Consider the following 18,921-nt stretch of genomic DNA (forward strand, 5'->3'; position numbering starts at 1 on the left):
TCGTGCTGTGAGGAGTATCTTGTCATACCGACTGGTTCGACCCCCGGTGTGGTCACCGCGTACCGTGGGAAGGCACCCGAACGTATGTTCGTACCAGTATGTATATACTGAGTGTAAAAGTGCCAGAACGTTTCTCTTTTGGTTTATATATATATATATCCCCACCCCCTACTCCTCGCTCTGAGAGAGATATATTCTTTAACGAAGGCCATGACTATAATCAGGATAAGTAAATTTTAGTATCAATGTCACTTGCACCCGATTAAAAGTTAATAGCGCCAAGGTAAAGGAACTTTAGAATTAATAAGGGGCACATTTTAATAATATTAAATTGTTTAAGAATTGTATTAATTTTGGTATATGCAAGTTTTTCTCATTCTGCCAATCTAATCGAGTGTAGTTTTATGCAAAGGAATTTTTATTGTAATTTGGACTTTGTAAATTATGAAAATTGTAAGCAAGTCTTGGCCAAAGCATGTTTCAAAGAGCCTTTATTTAAATAAATAGTTATGCAATATTTAATCGAGTTTCCCATGTTTTCACCCCGCAAGCCCTGAGTGTATGAGTTCTCATACTCCCGACAAATGTGAGTAGCAATAATGGGTAATGCAACAGCGGCGGCCATTGGCGCACCGTTCGCCCTGTACCGTTGGTCCGTTGCTGTTTCGTGTCTTTACGAACGTTGCATGATTTGGCGCCCAACGTGGGGCTCGATTTGCAAAACGTGGGGCTCGATTTGCATAACGTGGCCTCGATTTGCATAACGTGGGGCCTTGATTTGCAAAACATGGGGCTCGATTAGCATAACGTAGTGCTTCATTTGCATAACATTTGGCTCGATTTGCTTAATATAAAGCTCGTTTTTGCATAACATGAAGCTGTTGCATAAATCTTGTTTATAGAAACTATGGCCCGTTTTAAAGTTTATTTGGTTTGCAACATGAGGACTCGATGAACAGTAAGGCTTGTAAAAACGTACAACTTGCAAAGTTTACATGGCGAGAAATAGAAATAAAATGTTTGTAGGATTCAAAGATGTATAAAACTATGAACCTTGTTTACAAAAGAACGTTTCTTGAACAGTGTGCAAGAATGTGATATTATCTGTCAGGAAGTTTCAGTGGAAATTTTATCCTTTTGTTAGTGATAACGCTGGGCTTGCTTATCTTATTTAACCGATTGTTGCCCTTAGCAGTTGTATTATCTACATCGTGCATGTAAGAATAAGAAGCAGAACGTTGGTACAAAGAACTCATTACTTGTCCGAATCTCGACGCGTGTGGTTGTATGACAGAAGATGTCTACCGTTCGCATCCCAGCTGATGTACAGTTGCAGAAAAGAAGGCTTGGCCTTCCATCAATAAAATGGGCTGCTTTGATGAGGCCAGTCCCGAAGAGAAATTCAGGAAGGATACGGGAGATTCCGCCTCCTCCCAGCGATCCGGAAGAGCGGGAATCCAAGATGAGGGAAAAATCTAAGAAGTTGAAGAACCAATGGAAGAAGTTGGTGGATCGTTTAAAAGGAAAGAAGACGAAAGAAGGTGAAGTCCCAGGATATTCTCCAACCCACCCGGAGCTGGACTACAGTTGGATGGATGTTTCGCCCTCTGGAACATCTGATGTTTGTTCCAGACTTCCTGATAGTACAACTACAGTGACTAACACCTTACGAGTACCAAGTGAACCAATCCTTCTTTCACGTGATCCCATAGAAGAGGAGATAATCAACTTATGTCGCGAGTCATCTATCAGCCTACCCTTCCTGGAAGACCGACGCGAGACGTGCCATTTACCTGGAGTCCATAGTAACCCTATAACATCCCAGTTTGGAGATAGTGATCCTGACGTACCCATCAGAAACCCTACACTTCGGAGGGCGAGTTCTCGGCCAACTATTAAACCATTTGGAGTAGCTTCTATGGTAGTGCGACCCATGGCTTCTAGTGGAATTAAAACGAAGACTAAATCAAGAAAGGTTGCCATTTCTCAAGAAGAAGATGAAAAGAAAGTGCTGTTTGAGCGACTGCGCATATTGGAAGATCAAAACAGAAAACTGCAGCAGGAACTGAGTGACTTGAAAGGGAACCCCCGTGCCTGTGAGCCGACAGAGAGCTTGAGGGAAAGTGAAACTTCAGCCAGAATTAGAGAAGAAAGAAGGGCTAAGATAGAACAAAGACTGATAGAATTGTTCCGAAATAAGGACGTCAAATTTCGGGATGTGGGAAAATTCCTTCGGAAGAACAGAGTGAGAGTGCCAAGATCCTTCCAATTAATGAAATTCCTCCGAGAGAAGAAGTTAGTTCGTTGAAAAAAGAGTTTTTGAAGTAAAAACTATAATAGTGCTTTGTTTTTGGAAGGACTTTTCTATTATTGTTATAATCATATACTGAAAGAATTTTCTTAACATTTAGTAAGCTTGAGTTTTAAAAAGGAAAAGTTGAAATTGTAATAGAAGCTTGTAAGAAGTATAGCATGCAGAGTAAATAATGTTGATTATGCTAAAATTCCCCCCCCCCTTTCTATGCAAGTAGGGAAACTTTAGAGAGTAAGAGTCTGGATTGTCAGAGTAGTAATTATATGAATGGCGCAAGTTCTACTGTCATATAAACTCCTTTAATTGCTAAAAAACAAAAATGTTAAGTACGAATAGATTAAGAAGCCGAAGAAGGGCTAGTGGAGCAGTATTAAGTGCAAAAAAAAAAAAAAGTGAAGAAAATAAATAATTATAAATGTCCTTAAATGAAGCTTGAGTTAGTGTAATTAAAGGTTAAGATACCTCCCACGTATGCACAAGGGCCGATAAAGGGCGTGCAGAAGCTAGAGGCTCCGTGTTACGGCAAGCTAGGAGTGCTGCCATGGTATAGTAACCCCAGGAATAAACTTGAGCGTGTACTAAAGGGACATAAGATAATGTTATTGTACTAGATAAAACTGTATTCAACCTGCCTATGTACTTAACTGTTCTCTTTCTGAGTTGTTTATGTAAGAAAGAACTATGTAAATGGAGTTTTTACCAAAGTGTAATTTAGATTCTTGATAAAGTGTTCCTGTAACTTAGCTGTAGGAAAATAATAATGTAATTGGGGTATAACATGCAACTTTAGGGATTCAGTATGTTGGTTGTTGCAGGTTTTGAAATAATTTCAACGAGAAAAAAAAAAAAGAAAGAAACAGAAAAATCTTTTGCCTCAAAGAATGGTTCATTTTTAATTCAAAAGATTTTTCCCCAAAGGGAGGGGAGTGTTGTAACGTCCCCGGCTGTCAGCCTGGTTTGTAACTTTATAAATTATTAAGGTTGTATTTTCATTAGTTGATTTTGTGGTGGCATTTCTGCTCTGTATGTTAATTAATACCCTAAGTTGGTAATTTTGGCTGTTTTCAATATATCTTAAGCACCGAGTTCATATGTATGCCAGTAGAGGCGCCTCGGTAGTAGTTATTACTGTGCGCAGCTGTTCAGCGCAACCATAGTAAATCTAAGTAGTTCCTAGAATCGCCACATGCTTACGCTGCGATCGGGGCTCCCAATGCTATAAAAGAAGCCTGAGTGTGGCTCTAGTATCAGTTGGTTTGTGGACACTGACTGGAGCACATCGAGGGCTGGCTCCTCAGCTTAGGCTGAGAGGTCCACCTCCAGCCCCTACAGCCTGGTCTGAACCCGGTTAAGACTGAGGAGAGGTATCCGAACCTTGGTTCGACCCCAGCCTCGTGCTGAGGAACAAGGTACCCGAGCCTTAGTTGGCTCGTCCCTAAGTCTTTAACTGAGCGGTAGGTAATCGAACCAGATTCGATCCCGGCTTCGTGCTGTGAGGAGTATCTTGTCATACCGACTGGTTCGACCCCCGGTGTGGTCACCGCGTACCGTGGGAAGGCACCCGAACGTATGTTCGTACCAGTATGTATATACTGAGTGTAAAAGTGCCAGAACGTTTCTCTTTTGGTTTATATATATATATATCCCCACCCCCTACTCCTCGCTCTGAGAGAGATATATTCTTTAACGAAGGCCATGACTATAATCAGGATAAGTAAATTTTAGTATCAATGTCACTTGCACCCGATTAAAAGTTAATAGCGCCAAGGTAAAGGAACTTTAGAATTAATAAGGGGCACATTTTAATAATATTAAATTGTTTAAGAATTGTATTAATTTTGGTATATGCAAGTTTTTCTCATTCTGCCAATCTAATCGAGTGTAGTTTTATGCAAAGGAATTTTTATTGTAATTTGGACTTTGTAAATTATGAAAATTGTAAGCAAGTCTTGGCCAAAGCATGTTTCAAAGAGCCTTTATTTAAATAAATAGTTATGCAATATTTAATCGAGTTTCCCATGTTTTCACCCCGCAAGCCCTGAGTGTATGAGTTCTCATACTCCCGACAAATGTGAGTAGCAATAATGGGTAATGCAACAGCGGCGGCCATTGGCGCACCGTTCGCCCTGTACCGTTGGTCCGTTGCTGTTTCGTGTCTTTACGAACGTTGCAAACCATTAGGAAACTATTGAAATGTTAACTGATATAACTGCAGATGAAACAATACTTACAGCCACTAACGAAATATCTATTCTTGTGTAGCCTCACAGACAACAAGTATCTGGTGAGTCATTCACTCTTGCTGACTACGGGCGAAGGTCACTGAACTAAAGGGTGGTGGCAAGCAAGCAGGCTTGTGCTCTACCAAAGACGAGGTCACGTGTTCCAGTTATCAATGGCGTACGAAATAAGGAGGAACACAGCTATCTGACGTATGTTTTGGTCCCGTCATTGCACGTAGACAGTGGCGTATGCTGGTTCTAACGAGTGGGTAATCTCCGACCTTTTGATCCTCAAACTCCAAAAGTTTCCGTGCAATTTATGTCACGCTCCATATTGGATTTAGGAATATTGTGTCGGAATGTTTGTCTTATTGCTACGATCACAATCAATTAATTCTCGTTATTGCAGTTTACTATACGCGTAGAATTTCAAATAATAAAACAAGACAGTATTATAAAGCTATAAAAAAACAGCCTGTGAAATATAAAAATGAAAGACGGGCACTAGTGAAATAAAAACCCGCAATATTAATTTAAGTGCAAAATTCAACTTACTCCAGGACCCGATTACTTGTGCTGTACTACATCCAAAGCACGCTGTTTGTCCAGTTGCACGTCAATACGTGTCTGGGCGAAAGATTGCAGCTTAACAAAGGAAGTTATGTGACTTTTGGATTTTTCATGTTTGGCACAAGTGTTGCAAAGATTACAGTCACGCGTCCATACATTCTTTTCAGCCCCGAAAAGTAAGCACGGCGAACAAAAATGCAAAGCTTATTAGCACTTATACTTCCTGTCAACCATGGTGTTTTGTCATAATTTGCTTGCGAAAATGCCTCACATATTCCCGATTTTGTCTTTGTGTGTAGAAATAAGTTCAAGCGATGACACTGGCCTACCTGTATTAACAATTTGCAACTTCTCCTGAAAAGATCTTGTTCCAAAAGGTTTCACCAGCAAATCTTGTATCACATCCATTACCCTTTAACACAGCACTATCACGACAAACACTAACACCTAAATAAATAATAAACACGAAGCACAGCACGAAGCCAACGACTACACGCATTCAGTTTCACGCGCCAAACTTCTGTTGTTGTGTTCCTGGCTCAGAATGAAATTCCCTATGAATAATAAAAAAAATCCCTTTCCGAGCTCGAATTGACAGGTTTTTAAAAGTTCGAATCATTGCAGGTCAGAGTCAGAATTTTATTTCGGGATGGGGATCATCCCTTATTATCAGCCGCCACATAAATTTGAAACAGTGGGGTTAGAAGTCCTGAAGATGAATCTCAGATTATTAGAACGTATTAAGCAAAGTGTTTAATCCTGCTAATGAAGTAAAATGAATTACCACTATACACTTTTTAAATTAGATATTTGTAGGATTTCGGGGAGGGGGGTTTCCCTTTAAAAAAATATTCAGTTCCGTGAGATAAGTATTCTCGCTGCTTTTGAAGATTAGAGAGGAGAAACAATCACTATTTTTGTAAATACAAGGATGGGGGGAGTCAGCAAATAGGTGCTTTAATTGCTTAAGCCTTGAATTTTAATTCAGTTTGCTTCATCTTCAATATTTAAGCTTTTCCCTTTTGATAAATTTATGTTCAAGTAACAGAAATCAGCAAGACAGAAGCAAATGTAAAGTGAAAATTAGCGTAGAATTGGTTTGCCCATGTTATTCAGTTTTCCTGTTCTTCGCACTCTACCGGGTATGTTTTCCCTAGTTGAGCGGAGGGAACGGAAAAGGCTCTCAAGGTTGAGAGTGCGACCGGTGGACTCTCACAAGAAGGAGCTTACCCTGGGCACGGAATCACCGCGCCTGAAAAGCAGTGTTTCCTCCCCCTCTTTCCTTTCTCCTCCCTCCTCGCCAAGGGTTGTAAGGAAAGCGGGAGGAATGACGTCAGGGTGAGATTCCCTGAAGTCATTCCACCGGCTGGAGAAAGGTTCCCGGACATTCGGTGGCAAACGATTGGAAGTATTCGCGCGCTGGAAGCAAGGAAATGTATGCATCGAAATTGGTTTGGAAGAATATTGCGAGGAAATGTATATATATATATATATATATATATATATTAAAAAAAAGAAATACAGCCGGGTCATCTGCGATTACCTAGATGACCCAGAGTATACGCCGCTGCACGTAGAACACTTTATCGTAGTGGCCTTGAAGTTCCCTCAGGGCACTCCTACGTAAAGGCTTCTGAGCTAGAAGGATATCTTCCCCATTGAGTGGAGGAAAAGTGGGTGCGTATAGAGGTCCCTCAACTTTCGTATTCTGTTTCATTTCAGAACCCGTGCTGTATCGTCGACTTAATCCAATCTATCCGATGTAGGTTTTAGGTTCTGTTTCTGTTCGGTTATTTCATGTTGTCTTCCTGCTTATGTTATTCGCGACGAAGGCTCTGGATTCGATAATCTGGACAATAACGGGATTGTGTTGGTTGCTTGATTTGGTGTCTTAAGTTCACTTTATGTCCTGTTAGGCTAATCGTGAATGGACCTACAGTTTAAAGGGGGATCCGAACCACTATGTTCCTCCACCGAGTATCGAACCCGGGATCCCTTAATTACAAGGCGCCCACGATCCCACTCCGCCATCGGGGATTGTGTTCGCAACGAATGAAACAAATTTGAGTGATATGATATGCAACCATTGGAAGACTATTGAAAGAAAAGCTACGGGAACCTGCCAGTTTTTCTACTGCAGACAGGAAACCATAAACATGCAAGAGAAGCTTATATTCTATGAAACCTGACGCTATGTGCTCGAATACTGGCTATATATAATCCATAGAGGCATAGCAACGTTAAACAACCTCTTATATGATACATATAGGTTTAAAAAGGTCGAAATACAAAGATTGTGTGCGCCTCACTGATCGCGTAGTGGTAAGGCCTTGTAATCAAGGGGTCTCGGGTAGAATACCAGGTGATCGCACATAGTGGTTCGGATCCCACTTTAAACTGTATGCATTTCAGATTAGTCTATCTGTGCCGGTGACTCAGTCGGTAACGCGTCTGACTACCATGCTATAGGCCCCGGGTTCGATCCCCGGCCGGTTCAAGCCCGGGAACTTTTCTAACGTTGGAAGCGGCCCCGGCGCCCACCCAGCGTCGAATGACATGGATACCTGGGGGAAACCCTGGGGGTAAAGGCGGTCAGGGGCGTGATGCTGATCACATCACCCCCCACTCACGAACGAATCAAGAAAGTATGGGGCGGCGTGATGCTGATCACATCACCCCTACTCACGAACGAATCAAGAAAGTGTGGGGCGTTACCCCCACACCCCCTATACGCCTTCATGGCGTAGCGCTAAGCACAGGTGAGAACTTTACCTTTTTTTTTTTTGCATAAAGTGGACTTACAACAAAATTTAAAATTGCGATAAAGATTATGATAAGGTATTAAAGAATTGGGTCTAACACATTTTTTTATTGTTTACCAATGACCTTGTTAACGGTGGAAGCGGTCCCGGCGTCTACCCAGCGTCGAATAACATGGGTACCTGGGGGAAACCCTGGGGGGTAAAGGCGGCAGGGGCGTGATGCTGATCACATCACCCCCACTCACGACCGGATCAAGAAAGTGTGGGGCGTTACCCCCACACCCCCTATACGCCTTCATGGCGTGGTGCTATGCACAGGGGAACACTTTACCTTTTTACCTTGTTAACTAATATTCTTAATTTCAGTTTCAAGATGAAATCGGCTACGAAATAAAAGGAGTGGGTTCATATTTCTGTTACGAAATTCCACTTTTGTAGTAGACCTGTGCCACACTAAGATGTGACATAATAAACAAATCTGAGACACTTTCAAAGTATTAAATTGCTATCTACGTATTTGGGAACAATCTTTCAATATAATACTTTTTTTGGACGCGTCAAATCATAGTATTTAATTCCTGTTTTAGCAGCTTTAAGAAACCTGATTTTTTGGGGGGGTTACAAATGCCCTTTCTGCTCCCGTCAAGTTACGCCTATGAAAAAACAGGAATTCAAAGTAAAAGACTGTCCCGACTAAATCGGGAGACACGTCTGATAGATTTACAATTGGGAAAATCATAATTAAGCGTGTAGTTGAAAACAACCTATTTTCATATATTGCATGCAGCTCTACTTTTTCTGCAATGTGGATCAAGAACTGGGGACGTGGAGAAGCACAACACTCCACGTAACCAATAGTCACGTGACCCTCTTTGCTTTCCTGTCATGTTGACCTTCGCGTGGAACACATTTCTCGGTGTTAAGACAGGCAAAATCACCCGATCATCGAAGGGTGCAATATGTGTTGCCTACCCTCCTGCATTACTTGCTCCTATTAAAGCCTTATGGGGAAGAACTTTTTTCCATGACTGTACATTACACGGAACTGCGGCTGATAAATAGTACCCTTTGATGCATTACTGTTCGTATTTTGATGTAAAACAATTTATGTCAGAAGGAACTTAAGTGTTCCATGAAGTCCACACTATTCTTTGGTTACGTTTAAACTCATTGGTGTTCAAATAGTAACAGGTTCCCCTGATTAGAGAAATGTAGCAAGCCAGAAGCCGTTACTCTCTCAAGCATTCAAAGAATGCTAGGTCAGTATTAAATCAATCCTCCTGGTTGATTGGAAGTAAGTTGCTGATCAACTGTTATTAGGGAGCAATAACCAGGTGGTGGAAGAAAGGATAAGTTAGAGTGTAACGGGCGACGTGGGGTCTTTTGCTTTGGATCGAGGAAGGAGAAACATCGGGGAGCTTGAGCGAGCCTGCATAGCGCAATTCTAAGAGTCTTCTCCGAGGAACTCTTCATCACCGAATAGACAGGTAACATCCTTCTCTAGCCATGTTGATCTAAACTAGAAGATATAAACCCAAATGCTTAGTGTTGTGCCATTTCAAGTGTGAAAAGTAACCTCTCGCCCATTACCATCAAGTTATCTGCCAAGGGCGAGTGCTCACCAGTGAGGATGAATGAATGACAAAGCTACATCACCCAAGCATAATGCTTAAGATTCTTGGTTTGCTCCCACGCACCTCAGTTCGTTACGAAAAAACATAGATAAATAGTTGAAATCAAAACCATCTTAGCTTGAGTTATTGTTTTAAGTCCACTTTATGCACAGACAGACTAATCGTCCCCTTGTAATCAAGGGGTCCCGGGTTCGATTCCCGGTGGAGGCACATTGTGGCTCGGATCCCACTTTAAACTGTAGGTCCAGTCCCGATTAACCTTACTGTGCATAAAGTGGACTTAACACACCAACTCAATCAATCAAAAATTTTATTGCTATAATTCTCCACTTCAATAGAGTATTATTATGGAAATTTTAAAATATGTGAAGGATATATTTAGAACGCTGGTCATATTTTCCACATTAGTGCGCCCGTCAAAAATATAGACTAAATATGAAATATAATAACGGAAACAAAGATGGCCAGGACTTACTGATGCCTGTGTTATAAAATCAATCTTGTTACATAAATGCGTTATCATAGAATTCAATACTATTGTGTAAACAAATTGATTTACATACAGCCCTTAGTGTCCTCTTCCGAAACAAATGATAAGAGAATAAAATTATTTTTCGTATGTGGATGTTAAATTGTAATTTGTTTCTTCAAGCTGCTTCTAATTAGCAAAATTTAGCTGAAACGAAACATTACACAGGAAATTGATAATATCGGTGCTGGAACCCTCAGGAAGTTATCTGAGAACATGATCAAGCAAACCAACTTATGTATCCAAGAAAATGGTGTACACTTCGAACATTTGTTTTAATATGTATAGATACCCACATTTCAGGGTTGCAAGGTGTATGTAATTTATTGCATATGTTCGAGAATAACCAACTTTCTCCTTTGCCTTAGAGTGATAGCCTGAGGTGAAACACGTCTGTTATTGACACGTGACAGCAACAGTGTTGCCAGTGTCCCTCGTAATATTGTGAAAACATCGATTTTTGGAACAGCCCATTTATTCCCTTGTGCAATGTTTTTGAAACTTCGTCAAAGTTCTTTTTCTGTCAAATTCAATAGATGGCAATCCAATTGTTCGTTGGTATTGTGAAATGTTGCAATAATTTACCTCAGCGAGTTCTGTGCATCAATACACACGATTTGCAAACATTTTTTTTCCGCCTTTGGCAACACTTTGCTTATTTGTTATTAAAACATGCATGTTCTTACATATGTTTGTCTCTAAATTTTCCCAATATACAGGGCAATCTCTTGGCAGAAAGCGTTTCTTCTCATTCCGTTTCGCTATTCCGTTATACGGTCGTAAACACCGGGTTGCGTGACTTTTCTGGCACTCTGTATAATGTATATTCAGGGCATTATGATTCAAGTGACAAAAATGATTGAAAATACAGGGATATAAATAGTAGTAAAACAAATTCTCCGACAACTGTGTTTATCTACGCACCGGATATACATGTAATAGTTTGCAACTATGAACAGGGCAGTATATTCGCTACTGATTCATCATTAGATGGTTACTGTGGTTGTACGTGTTTTAGCCGTCATGTAACAACGTGAACCTCGGATACTTCCGTTATTAGAACAAAAGTACCACAAGGCATCTGGACACAAACCTGTACATATCAACCTTGCAACGAGATTTCCAAATATAATTGACATGTAGCTGGGCGTAAACAGCCACACGTATGACATGTAGGCTGAGACAAAATCCGATATTGACACTTCATTTTGAATACGTTTTTTACCATTTCTCATATCGTTGGTTCACTTCCACCTTCCCCTGAGATGACTGCTGATCTGGCTGGTAGACTATCATGTTCGGTCTTCTGGACGCGTTTCTGGCTTCGTTTTACAGCTAATAATGTGGTTGGTAGTTTGTCATTTTTCACAAAATTTGTGTGTTCCTTGCAACACGGCCGTGCGCTGTCTCGCCGCAGGAAATGACGTCACAGATACGATCAAATGTGTTGGGTTGCCAGCATCCAGACGGCAAAACGGTCTTTTTTAACTGCTGTAGCGTCGAATTGACGCACTAACGAGAAAAATGTTACTGAGAAAAGTTGTTTGTCTTGATGTCCTCTATACTAATCTGTGGTCCGTGGGCGCCATTAAAATGACACCCTGTATATATATATATATAACTTAAGCTTCGGAAGTTGATAACCTAAAAAATCTAAAAAAATGAGCTATAGAATGTCCTTAAAATTAAAATGATTTAAAAATTACCTAATGTAATTTTCTCTCTTTTAAAATGAAAGTTTTATTTTTCATAAATTACAAGAGAGTAGTTGAATAATTTGATAAAACCCGCTGTTTGGTTGTTTCAACTACCGAAGCAATGGTAAAGAATGAATTAAGTGACAATGTAGTTTTCTTTATTTTTTTTACTTCAGAATACATTAACGATCGTTGATTATGTGTAAATTGTTTGAAAGAAAATGTCCAGCAGAAAGTATCAAAAAGTAGTTTACACTTACTTTTGAAGTACAGTAACTTTAACTCGGTTACTTTTTAAAAAGTAACTTTCTAAACTCTGGTTTTTGTAATTTGTTTTCGGAATTGAGAACAATAATTGTGGAGGACGAGAGCATGGGATGCCTAAACCCCCATTGAATACACTACTCTTAACATTCCAATTTGCTACTGACAACTTAACACTTTCCGCTAAATTTTTGTGGCCACCCTGTATTTTCGACAAACGTTATTGAAGGACCAGAGGGGAGGAGGAGAGAGAGGGGTAGAGAAAGAGAGAATAAGAGGAAAGGAGGAGAGGGCCAAAATTACAGAGAGAAAGAAATAGAAAGAGAAGTGGATAAATAGAAAGAGTAATAGCTAGAGAGATGGGGGAAAAGAAGAAGGAAGAAATACAAGTCACAGAACAGAAGAGGAAAAAGGAGGAAGGAATATAGACCATTTTAGATAGAGAGAGAGGGAGAAAGAGCAAAAGAAAAAGGAAGAGATAGAGAATAGAGCTAGAGAGAGGAAGAGGGAAAGATTTTGATTTGATTTGATTTAGTTTATTTTTACTTCGCCTTTTGTGCCACTTTTGACTAATTTGCGAAGATGGGGATGAGTGATGATATGATCAGAATTGATTCAGATTGATGAATAGACACTCACAAACATCCATGTCCAGGCCAGGATTCGAAGCCGGGACCTCTGGCGAGGAGGGAAAGAGAATGAAAGAGGAAAGGAATCAGAACAGAATAAGAAAAGGTAGAACGAAGACAGAACACAATAAGAAAAGGTACAAGGGAGACAGAACAGAATGAGAAAAGGTAGAACGGTGACAGAACAGAATAAGAAAAGGTAGAAGGGAGACAGTACAGAATAAGAAAAGGTAGAAGAAAGACAGAACAGAATAAGAAAAGGTAGAATGGAGACAGAACAGAATAAGAAAAGGTAGAAGAGAGACAGAACAGAATAAGAAAAGGTAGAAGGGAATCAGAACAGAATAAGAAAAGGTAGAAGAGAGGCAGAACAGAATAAGAAAAGGTAGAACTGAGACCGAACAGAATAAGAAAAGGTAGAAGGTAGAAGGTAGACAGAACAGAATAAGAAAGGTTTGAAGGGAGGCAGAACAGAATAAGAAAAGGTAGAAGGAGACAAAACAGAATAAGAAAAGATAAAACGAAGACAGAACAGAACGAGAAAAGGTAGAACGGAGACAGAACAGAACGAGAAAAGGTAGAAGGTAGACAGAGCAGAATAAGAAGAGGTTGAAGGGAGACAGAACAGAATAAGAAAAGTTAGAAGGGAGACAGAACAGAATAAGGAAAGGTAGAACGGAGGCAGAACAGAACAAGAAAAGATAGAACGGAGACAACAGAATAAGAAAAGGTAGAAGCGAGACAGAACAGAATAAGAAAGGTAGAACGGAGACAGAACAGAATACGAAAAGGTAGCTGGGAGACAGAACAGAATAAGAAAAGGTAGAAGGGAGACAGAAATGAATGGGAGAAAGAGAATGAATGAACAAAGGAACATAGAAAGAGATAAAGGTAGATATATATAGGAAACGAATAAATGATAAAACAAGACAGAGATCAGAAGAGAGAAAACAATAAGAGAAAGATAGCCAAGTGAGAGGAAGGCGAAATTCTAGAAAACAAGAAGAGAAGAAAGAAGAACAGAAAGAATAGTAATACAGACATAAAGATATATTAATAATAAGCTTCCAATGTTATGAGGAAAGTGACTGGCGTGCCATGGATTTTGTAGTGGGGCTATTGGCCAGTTTTCTGGTAATGCTTTCCCCATCTTTTTATGGATCGGTCCTTTTTTTGGGAGGGGGGTTAGGCAGGGGATCCCCACTATCTCTTTGAGTATGTCAATGGTGTCCGCTTATTCAAATACAAGTACCTACATGATCCAGAGCTCACCTTCCAATCAGAGGCGACCTCTTATCAGTGATGTACTGGAACCCATGCAAGCTTGTCCTTATGCCATACTCCGTCAAGTACTTCTGCGATGCTACAGAGCAGCCGGGGTTGTTTCCGGGTGTTTGTGTCAAAGCTCTGACCGACCTTTCTTTCAAAATGTGCTGCAATTCGAAATGGGGGAAGTGTCACTTCACTAATTACATCATAGCAAGGTGAATTGATTTATAACGAAAATCACGATTTCAATTAAGATTTAAACCAGGTGATTTTTTTTAAATCACTGATTTAAATAAAAAATCGCCATTTCAATTAAGATTTAAACTAGGTGATTTTTTTAAAAAATCACTTTCAAGAAGTAATTTATAGAATAATGTGCATAAGGATTTTATAAATATCAGAATCACTTTTCGTTAAAAAGTACATTAATCTTTTAATCATTTAATGGTGTTTATTAATCTCTAAGAAAGAAAAAGAAAGGAAACAAAATATATGTACTGATTGGAGTGAAGCTCATACGAAAGGAAATGCAAGATGTTTTCGTTAAGCATACTTAAATTTCAATTTATCTTGATTTCAAATTCAATAATTTTTATAAGCGAAAATGACAAACAGTTGGTGTAGAAAAATATACAAAATACTAATCATGTTAAACCGTAAATAGTGTCATTATCATTAAACTATAAATAAACATGGCAGCTAATATTTTGCGAACTATCATTAAAAAAATCTTCAAAATTCAGCTACAAAAAATGTAAAAAATTATTTTAATTGTATAGTACATCCACAATGTTTTATTTTTACTGGAAGAAAAGTTACTGAAAATATTATGGTTTTCACACCCAACAAACATTTCCATAGTAGGTTCATATATATACAGTATCAGAAAAATATATATTTACATATAATATTTTATTTGCTTTAATCAAACTATTCAAATATTTTACATTGCCGTTTACCAGAAAATGCCATTCTATAAAGAACTTGTAGGGTAAAGGGCGGACAGACGGCGCAGGGGGACAGACGGCGCATCACGTGTTTATCAGAGGAGCAGGCCGTTGGCGCCACTTTTCCACAGTTTTCAAGAAGAAACAACAAAATGAACGAGTGAGCGTTGAGTTCCCGATAAATCAGATAGCAGAGATATTACAAGGCTTTTACGTCGCCAGGACATAGCTGGTAAGTGAAATAAATTTATTACTACTATTTTGTAAGCATCATAGATCTCACATAGGAAACAATTAAGAAATTTTCAAACGCATTTTTGGGAAGCTTGTCTGTTGCACTTCCATAGTTGTTTTGTATATTCAGGTCAGTGTTGCCATCTGGTAAGATTTCGTAAAAACATTCATCTCGACGTTGTGGGGTAAGATGGCGCAATGTTGAGTTGGACAGATGGCGGCACCCTCTTTATTTACAAAAAAAATTTACAAGCTCAGTAATCTGCTACGGAGGCTGATACAATCTTTATCACTCATAAACCAAATGTTCTACTCGTTTCATTAACTCAGCTTTTACGCTTTCCAATTTTTTTACAGAAATGTGATCACAACGTGGCAGAGAACAACGGAACGAGCATCTTGGACAGAGGAAGACATCACAAAACTGCACAGCGTATGATTAACGAGAAGATGAAAGTGCGGGAAGCAAGTCGACAAACAGAGTCTGCCTGTGAAGGCGACTTCTTTCCAAGAACTTATGGAAATGCCGGATTTAAGGCTACCGGCTCATGTTTACCTTCGCTTATTAAGTTTGGGTTCTGTTTTTAGTTCCACGTTATGTGCAGAAAGGCTAATTGGGACTGGACCTACAGTTTAAAGTAGGATCCGAACCACTTGTGCCTCCACCCGATATTGAACTCATCTTCGCTTATGTTCTGTGACCTCAACGAATCTGTTACCGGTAATGAAAATGAATGAGTGCCTACAACTTGCACCAAGAGTTAACACCCACAGCAGACTGGATACAATGCATATAATGAACGAACTGGTTTCATGAAACTTGTTCAGATTATCCCGATAATTACTCTGCGTGTGGAAGAGTGAAAAAATAGAACTCCGGGCTGCCAAGAAGAATTTGTGAGGCTCTAAACTGTTCTATACAGATCGCATTCCCACTGCGCCATCTGTCCCACCCATCTGAGACAGATGGCTAAAGGTTATTATTTTTTTACGTGCATATTGTCGCTACATGGTGATACAGAACTTTGCCATCGTACATTGTTATTGTTCCTCAAAGACTGAAAAATGATGTAAAGTACATTGGAAATAAATAAATAGATAAATTAGCAGCTTTTTTGCGTTGACTGAATATGTGCGCCATCTGTCCCCCCTTTACCCTATCTATAAGTATGATGCCAAACACAATACAAGTAATATTAAACATGTTTTTTTAAAAAATGAAAAATAGATTTAAATCCAAAAAAGATCTGATTTATATAAAAAAATCAACAAAAATGATATTTTAAATAAAAATCATGATCTTTATCCACCCTTCATCATACCGAAATAAATATCAAAGATGGCTCACGATATTTAGCTTTTGAGGACCCTCAGAAAAGTATCCAAGTCGTATTCGATAGTATAGCCATATTTCCGCAAACTGGACCAGTGATAAACATAGTCTTATTACCCCTTAATTTTGTCTCTCTTTCACTGTAGCTCTCCTATAACTTATTTCTTACAACCTCTTAGAACTCGGGCTGGCCGTCCGTGAACGACGTCACGGATCCTGAAGCTACGACGCTCTAGACGAAAGTGACCAACATAAAAGAAAATACGACCTTCATCGAGGATTCTAACCCTGGACTCTTGACTAAGAGAAACTTTTACATTGAGCAAAGTGAGGTGACATACAGACATACATTACCTCAAGAATTTCCAATTTCTTGTTCAACTTCTCTACATCTTTCCTTGCGGATCGTTCATTTTCGTTTGTCCTGGCCTCCTGGGTTTTCAGTTCGTTCCAGATTTTACTTATCTCCGCTTGCATTTCTGAGAAGAATTCTGCCACAAAACAGAGAAGTAAATTAACAAGTCACAAACATAACACGTTCTTCTAGTCAAAAGAACACGATTTTACTAAAAAACCAAATAATAAGTTCATGCGAAGACTCGAAAGCATTCACGTGATGCCTCTCAGGGTATTGGGTAATATCTCTCTGTTAGTTCGTCAAATAAAAATCAAAATTAAGTTTTCACTAAGAAAAAGGAAGTCTATTTTACTTCTTTGCAAACTAAATACTTATATGCCTAGCATAAAATCCATTTCACTCAAAGAAATTAAACTTCTTATAATTCAACTTGATCACTCTATTAAAACTCCAAGCCCGAACTTCCAAGACCATCTTAGAGGCTCAGGCCGCAGCACTCAGTCCTGACGTCATCATCTGGAGGCGATCATCTTAACACTGTTCAAGGAAGACAATATTTTATCGTAGAGAATTTAATTTCTTTTGTTTCTCTTTTATAAGGACTGGAAGCTCAGAGATAGTTACATTTTAACATTTATCATCACCGTAAATATAGTTAGAAGAGATAGAAGAAAATATTAAATATTTACACCAACATTCTTCGTTCAAGAAGCAACTTTGGCCACCACAAAAAAAAATCCTAATATCACACAAATTCATGTCAAAAATCGTTACAAACTTCCTGGTGGAAAATTTTTAAAAAATGCGTGTATTTTTGAAATATTATCCGTAATAATATTTTAAAGTTTTACATAAAACTCGTTAGAGTTTTTATAAAAAAAGGGAAAAGAAATAGAATAAGTTAAACCCCGCATGTTGAGTTCAGAGGAAATTCGCCGAGTTGCCTAACCAATTAATAAACTCACAGAAGCATCGCTAGCACATTCATTATTATTATTATTATTATTATTATTTCATTGTCTTTCCGTTCTTGAAAGGAAGACGACAGATAGTACTTTGTAGTACCAACACTCAATTATTTTTTCAACAATTAAATAAGGCAAACAGCAAAGAAGTTTAGAGTGTGGAGAGTTTCCTTCTTTTGTGTCGGCCTTCAACAAAGTTATTTACCTTTTTACTTAACAAAGCATTTGTTGAGGACCACAAAATTATTCTCAAAACCTTTTCGCATTCGTGTCCATTACTGCAGCTCACTCACCACTTATCTTCATCTTCTCTCAACTTCACAAGACTGAGATTGAATGCAACTTCCCGCTGGTTTACTGCTTTCAAGAATTCCACGTCATATTCACGGCTTATCAGTTTTTTGACAACAACATAATTGATCAGCACAATATCCACAACCACCTCTGAAGGACACAACAATCCACCTCTATCCAAACTTTTTATAAAATCCAATGAATCGTTTGGAAGATCTTGCATGCTCTTGTCCAAAACTAGAGTGTTGCTGCAGTCATCGCACGTCAATTTTTTCCTTGCAATGTAAGAGCAATAGCCTGCTAGGTACATCAAAATAGGAAGATCTCTCTTCGCTTCCACAACATCCGCAGCACAAATTTTCAAACTCTGAAACATAGCCAAGTCTGTAACTGCCAGGGTCAATTCAGATGTACCATGCTCGTCAATTTGAATTACAAAGATGTCACCATATTTTAGTGACTTCAGTTTCAACTTCATTCTGTTGGCAAGACGCAGTTTTTGTTCCGTCTCAAAAATCTGACGGAGAGATACGTTGTGCTGCGCACCAGCCAACTGTCGGTATTGGCCAAATCTCGCTTCAAGTGTGTCTGATTGAAATTTTCCTGGCAAAAGGTATTGCATTCCTAATTCTTCTGTACAATATCTGGTTATTTCAATTAGCCCATGTGTGGTTATTTTCAGGGCACTGGAAGTTTCTCTAGTGAGTTTTCCTGACAAGATGTTCAAACTTTCCCACTTTTCCAACCAATCAAGGAATTTATGTAGGTACGTACAAGAGTCTCTCATCTGAGGCTTCGTTTGTCAGAGGATACTGTAAAATGTTTCTTAACCTCGCACCTTTCCATCGAGACTTGACATTAACTACTTCCCACCAGTTTAAAACAATGTTAATGAACTCT

General features: G+C 39.1%; 1 protein-coding gene across 3 annotated transcripts in view; it reads right to left on the reverse strand.

Annotated features, from left to right (window-relative positions):
• Window positions 1-18,921, reverse strand: part of LOC145990330 (pickpocket protein 28-like) — a 104,412-nt gene that overhangs the window by 25,425 nt on the left and 60,066 nt on the right. For all 3 annotated transcript variants that reach the window (XM_083126021.1, XM_083126022.1, XM_083126023.1), the window contains exons 2-3: window positions 16,759-16,895; window positions 13,894-14,054 (exon numbers count right to left, since the gene is read on the reverse strand). In XM_083126021.1, coding sequence (XP_082982147.1) covers window positions 13,894-14,054; window positions 16,759-16,881 — 284 coding nt within the window. In that variant the 5' untranslated portion in view covers window positions 16,882-16,895. The remainder of the gene's footprint in view (window positions 1-13,893; window positions 14,055-16,758; window positions 16,896-18,921) is intronic.

The sequence above is a fragment of the Lepisma saccharinum genome, chromosome 7, assembly GCF_977018435.1.
Source record: "Lepisma saccharinum chromosome 7, izLepSacc3.1, whole genome shotgun sequence".
Taxonomy (NCBI): domain Eukaryota; kingdom Metazoa; phylum Arthropoda; class Insecta; order Zygentoma; family Lepismatidae; genus Lepisma; species Lepisma saccharinum.